The 6,044-nt window shown below is 45.6% G+C and overlaps 1 protein-coding gene across 1 annotated transcript in view; it reads left to right on the forward strand.

Annotated features, from left to right (window-relative positions):
• The window catches only part of LOC132402299 (proteasome subunit alpha type-6-like), a 39,706-nt gene extending 34,799 nt beyond the window's left edge, over nucleotides 1-4,907 (forward strand). The window contains exon 7 of the mRNA XM_059985163.1: nucleotides 4,632-4,907. Within this exon, the coding sequence (XP_059841146.1) occupies nucleotides 4,632-4,689 (58 nt within the window). The 3' untranslated portion in view covers nucleotides 4,690-4,907. The remainder of the gene's footprint in view (nucleotides 1-4,631) is intronic.
• Nucleotides 4,908-6,044: the final 1,137 nt, after the last annotated feature.

Genomic DNA, 6,044 nt, shown 5'->3' on the forward strand with positions numbered 1-6,044 from the left:
TTCTTTGTCATTCCATTATCAGCTATGATTACCTATCCCTTAACACTTAATAAGAAAGTAAAGAAGAGCAGATTAGGCCTCTCGAACCTGTTCCAGCATTCAGTGATCTAATATTGTCACATATACAGTGAAGAACGTGTTTGTGTGTCACCCAGACCCATCATTCCAGATCGAGGTAGCAAAGAGAATCAGAAGCAGGCACACGTCGGGAAATTCGCTGTCTTTGAGGCAGCAGTACGAAGCAATACACAATAATAGAGACAAGACCGTGAAATACAGTAGGAGTGTGTATATGCTTACATTATTAATAAATGGTTAAATAAGTAGTGCAAAAATAGAAATAAAAAAGTAGTGAGGTGGTGTTCATGTCCCTTCAGAAATCAGCTGTTTCTGAATTGTTGAGTGTGTGCCTTCAGGCTTCTGTACCTCCTTCCTGACGGTAGCAATGAGAACAAGGCATGACCTGGAAGATGGCGGGGGTCTTTAATGACGAATGTCACCTTTCTGAGGCACTGTTCCTGGAAGAGGTCCTGGGTACTATGGAAGATAGTGCCATTGATGGAGCTGACCGAGTTTACAGCCCGCTCCCTTCCCCCCGCCATGCCAACCAGTCAGAACTATGCGACTATAGAAATTAAATGAGTAATGCAAAAAGAGAGCAAACCAGAATCGCGAGGCAGTGTCCATTCAGAAATCTGACCAGAAACACTGAGCTGTTACACTTCTCTGCATTATTGTTCTACCTCAGTGCACTGTGTCCGTATGAACAATACTCAAGACAAGCTTTTCATTGTTCCTCCACACATAATAAACGGAGGGTCCACGTGGGGTCTGATTCCCCAGATCCTGAAAACTGAAGTTTCCTCAGCACCGGCTGGATGCTTGAACATTCCCGACACGACGTGTGTGTGTGTGCTGCATTTTCCGTGACAGCAACCAGGAAGAATCGGGCTGCCACTCCCTGCTTCAGCCAGAGTAAACAGCTCTGACATTTAATGAAAGACATCCTGCCGGTGGCAAATAGGTTTCTTTGTGTTAAACTAACCACGACAACTTTGTTGTGAACATTCGGTCTAGGCTTCTGCAACTAGCTGATCGATTGTTTCATAAACACCTCAGATTGCAGCTCCACATTCATGTGTAACCACCAGCATTTCTGAGGGGAACACCTCTGAAGGGTGTCAGCAGTTCAATTATTTCCTAACCCACTCTTTAATCCATACAGGATAGGAGGCCACTCAGCCCATCAGGTCAATGCTGGCTCACAGTGCAATCCCATCAGCCCACTCACTTTCCTGTAACCTATTAGAGTCACAGACTGATTGAGTTTTATCTTGTTTTTTTTAGTTGAGGCATTGAGTTCAAAAGTCAAGAGTTAATGCTACAACTTTATAAAACTCTGGTTTGGCCACATCAGGAGTATCACATACTGCTCCGGTGATCCCACTATAGGAAGGATGTTGAGGCTTTGCAGAGGGCACAGAAAAGGTTTACTAGGTTGTTTTTAAAAAGCAAACATGAGGAAATCTGCAGATGCTGGAAATTCAAACAACACACACAAAATGCTGGTGGAGCACAGCAGGCCAGGCAGCATCTATAGGGAGAAGCACTGTCGACGTTTCGGGCTGAGACCCTTAGACCTGACGAAGAGTCTCAGCCCGAGACATCGACGGTAGATGCTGCCTGGCCTGCTGTGTTCCACCAGCATGTTGTGTGTATTGCCAGGGTGCTGCCTGGTTCAGAGGGCTATCACACGAGGCGGGGTAAACTTGAGTTGTTTTCTCTGGAGCGAGGAGGCTGAGGGGAGATCTAATAGAGGTTTACAAGATTATGAGGGGCATAGATAGAGTGGACAGAGAGTATCTGTTTCCCGGAGTAGAAATGTCTAACACCAGCGGGCATGCATTGAGGGTGAGGGGGTCGGTTCAAGGGGGATGTGAGGGGCAAGTTTTTTTTTACTCAGAGTATGGTGGATCCCTGGAATACACTTCCTGGGACGGTGGTAGAGGCAAATACATTAGGGGCTTTTCAGAGACGTTTGGATAGGCAGATGGATGTGAGGAAGATGGAGGGATGTGGACATGGTGTAGGGAGGAGGATTAGTGTTAGGTAGGCGAAATATGATAGAAGAATATAGTGTTAATGGTAAGACTCTTGGCAGTGTGGAGGATCAGAGGGATCTTGGGGTCTGAGTCTATAGGACACTCAAAGCTGTTGTGCAGGTTGACTCTGTGGTGAAGAAGGGATACGGTGTATTGGCCTTCATCAATCGTGGGATTGAGTTTAAGAGCCAAGAGGTAATGTTACAGCTATATAGGACCCTGGTCAGACCCCGCTTGGAGTACTGTGCTCAGTTCTGGTCACCTCACTACAGGAAGGATGTGGAAGCCATAGAAAGGGTGCAGAGGAGATTTACAAGGATGTTGCCTGGATTGGGGAGCATGCCTTATGAGAATAGGTTGAGTGAACTTGGCCTTTTCTCCTTGGATGAGAGGATGAGAGGTGACCTGATAGAGATGTATAAGGTGATGAGAGGCATTGATCGTGTGGATAGTCGGAGGCTTTTTCCCAGGGCTGAAATGGCTAACACAAGAGGGCACAGCTTTAAGGTGCTGGGGAGTAGGCACAGAGGAGATGACAGGGGTAAGTTTTTTATGCAGAGAGTGGTGAGTGTGTGGAATGGGCTGCCGGCAACGGTGGTGGAGGCGGATACGACAGGGTCTTTTAAGAAACTCTTGGACAGGTACATAGAGCTTAGAAAAATAGAGGGCTTTGGGTAAGCCTAATAATTTCGAAAGTAAGTACATATTCAACACAGCATTGTGGGCCGAAGGGCCTATGTTGTGTTGTAGGTTTTCTATGTTTCTATGTGTTTGGGTGTTTTTGATTTACTTTTTAGCTGGTTTGGCACAACATTGTGGGCTGAAAGGCCTGTTGCTGCGCTGTACTCTTCTGTGCTCTACATTCTATGAGTGCTAGAGCACAGAAACAGGACCTTCAGTCCATCTAGCCACGTCCCATCAACCTGTAGCTGGACCATGGCACGCCATACCCTTCCCAACCATGTTACTATCAGATCTATCTTAACATTTACAAATGATCCTGCAGCCACTACTTCCGCTGAGTTCATTCCACGCTGGCCTCGTCCTCTGAATGAAGTTTCCCCTCACTTTTCCTTTAAATATTTCACCTTTGGCCTAAGATCCCCAGTTCTCTTCTCACACAACCTCAGAGGAGAAAGGCCGCTTGCATTAACCCTAACTACACCCTTCAATATTTTGTAATTAGTCAGCTCCATCATGGGCACCAGCCTCTGTAGTATCCAGGACATCTTCAAGAAACGATGCCTCAAAACGGTGTTGTAAATTATTGAGCTCCATCGTGGGCATAGTGTCCAGGATATTGTTAAACAGCAATCACCCAGGTCATGCCCTCTTCTCATAGCGACCATCAGGGAGGAGGTACAGGAGCCTGAAGGCACACACTCAGTGATGCAGGAACAGATTCTTCCCCTCTGCCATCAGGGAGGAGGTACAGGAGTCTGAAGGCACACACTCAGTGATTCAGGAACAGCTTCTTCCCCTCTGCCATCAGGGAGGAGGTACAGGAGCCTGAAGACCCGCACTCAGCGATTCAGGAACAGATTCTTCCCCTCTGCCATCAGGGAGGAGGTACAGGAGCCTGAAGACCCACACTCAGCGATTCAGGAACAGCTTCTTCCCCTCTGCCATCAGGGAGGAGGTACAGGAGCCTGAAGACCCACACTCAGCGATTCAGGAACAGATTCTTCCCCTCTGCCATCAGGGAGGAGGTACAGGAGCCTGAAGACCCACACTCAGCGATTCAGGAACAGCTTCTTCCCCTCTGCCATCAGGGAGGAGGTACAGGAGCCTGAAGACCCGCACTCAGCGATTCAGGAACAGCTTCTTCCCCTCTGCCATCAGGGAGGAGGTACAGGAGCCTGAAGACCCACACTCAGCGATTCAGGAACAGCTTCTTCCCCTCTGCCATCAGGGAGGAGGTACAAGAGTCTGAAGGCACACACTCAGCGATTCAGGAACAGCTTCTTCCCCTCTGCCATCCAATTTCTGAATGGACATTGAACCCATGAACACTCCCTCACTACTTTTTTAAATTTATGTTTTTGTGCTACTTAATTTAACTGTTTAATATACGTGTATATACTTACTGTAATTCAGTTTTTTTTCTATATTTACCACATATTGCAGTACACCGGTGCCATTAAGTTAACAAACTTCACGACATATTCAGGTGCTATAAACCTGATACCTCTATCAAGTCTCCTCTCATTCTCCTATGTTCCAGGAATACAGACCTAACCTATTCAATCTTTCCCTAAAACATAGGTTCTCAAGCAACATCCTTGTAAATTTTCTCTGCACTCTTTCAAACTTATTGATATCTTTCCTAGAAGTTTATACCAGCATTGCAAATTTGGCTTCACTAATGTCTGATACAACTTCAGCATATCATTCCAGCTGCTGCCCTCCTGTGAGGAGGAGGTGGTGAAGAGCTTTGACTGGAGGGGGATTTTTTTGTGGGTGGTCTCTTACTGCATTCATTCCAGCTGCAGCCTAACCATGAAACTCTTCTGTGTTTCCCCCTTACAGGATCCTCAGTGAATCTGTGATTGAAAAGCATTTAGTGGACATTACAGAGAGAGACTAACTGTGTCACGTCAGCACTGTGTTTAAACATTGTTCTACACACAAAGAGATCCATTATAGAAAACCTGTACTTCAACAAGCAGGATGTTAACCCTTTCCTACACTCCTTTTAAACACATCAAATGCACGTTATAGAAACTGCAGACATTGCCAGTAATTTTACATTGTTGTGTGTGCAAAATCCTCTGCCAACTCAGAATAAAAATGATGTGAAAATGACGATTTGCTGATGTAAACATTGTTTTAAGAATGAGCTTAATGACAGTTTATTGATGGATTGGAGGCACTCTAAAAAGTAGTAAGTCTGTGTGGTATTTTCTCTGAGGGCATCCAGTGCAATGAGGCTGCAATGCCCCCTCACTAAATTGCCTACTTTCAAAGTACATTTATTAAAGAAGTATAAATACTTTAGACAACCTTGAGATCCGCCTCCTTACAGGAAGCTACAGAACAAAGAAGCCCGATAGAACCCATTAAAAAGACCATCAAACACCCATGTGTAGAGAGAGAAAAAAACACAAATCACATCTGCAATAAAAGTAAGCAAAGAGCATTCAGAACGAAAGTGAGTCCACAGGCGGCCTTAGCCTCAGTTCAGCGGGGAGCAGCGAGCAGGACCAGCCCGACCCTAGCTTCTGGTCTCAACACCCCGCTTTTTCAATATGGCTCAGCGCTTAAATTGTCTAAACATCAGGGCATTCCTCACCCTGATACACCCTGGGTCTAGACCCCACCACCACATCCCGTACCAGACCTTTCCATATTGACCTGGCACCTGGATCAATCAAACCTCGCTGTCCGTCTAGGTTCACGGACCTTGACTCTTCCTCACCTCCGCTTGCCTCGACTTACCCTCGCACCCGCCTGCTTTGACCCTTGACCCAACCTAACCGCCACTCACTTCAACCCTTGATACTTCATCACCTCTCCATTGTTTGCAGTGATCGTTTACCTTAAATTTGACCAGAAAAAGTGCCATTAATAAAATATTAATTGTATTCTTTGTTTTGTTTGCTGCCCATTAGTAGTCACTAGGGATCACCAAACACCATCTAAACCATGTCCTTCCGTTAAGAAATGCATCACAATCAGGTTTATTATCACTGACATGTCATGAAATTTGCTGTCTGGCAGCAGTAGTACAGTATAGTATATAAAATATACTATAAATTACAATAAGTGATATCATCTGAGCCTTGTTGTATGACATGGATGATCATGGTTTTTCCATGGCCATGACTGCTCTTGGGAAATCTTTCTACAGAACTGTTTGCCATTGCCTTCTTCTGGGCAGTGTCTTTACAAGACGGGTGACCCCAGCCATTATCAATACTCTTTACAGACTGTCTGCCTGGC

Source organism: Hypanus sabinus, chromosome 11 (genome assembly GCF_030144855.1).
Source record: "Hypanus sabinus isolate sHypSab1 chromosome 11, sHypSab1.hap1, whole genome shotgun sequence".
Lineage (NCBI taxonomy): Eukaryota > Metazoa > Chordata > Chondrichthyes > Myliobatiformes > Dasyatidae > Hypanus > Hypanus sabinus.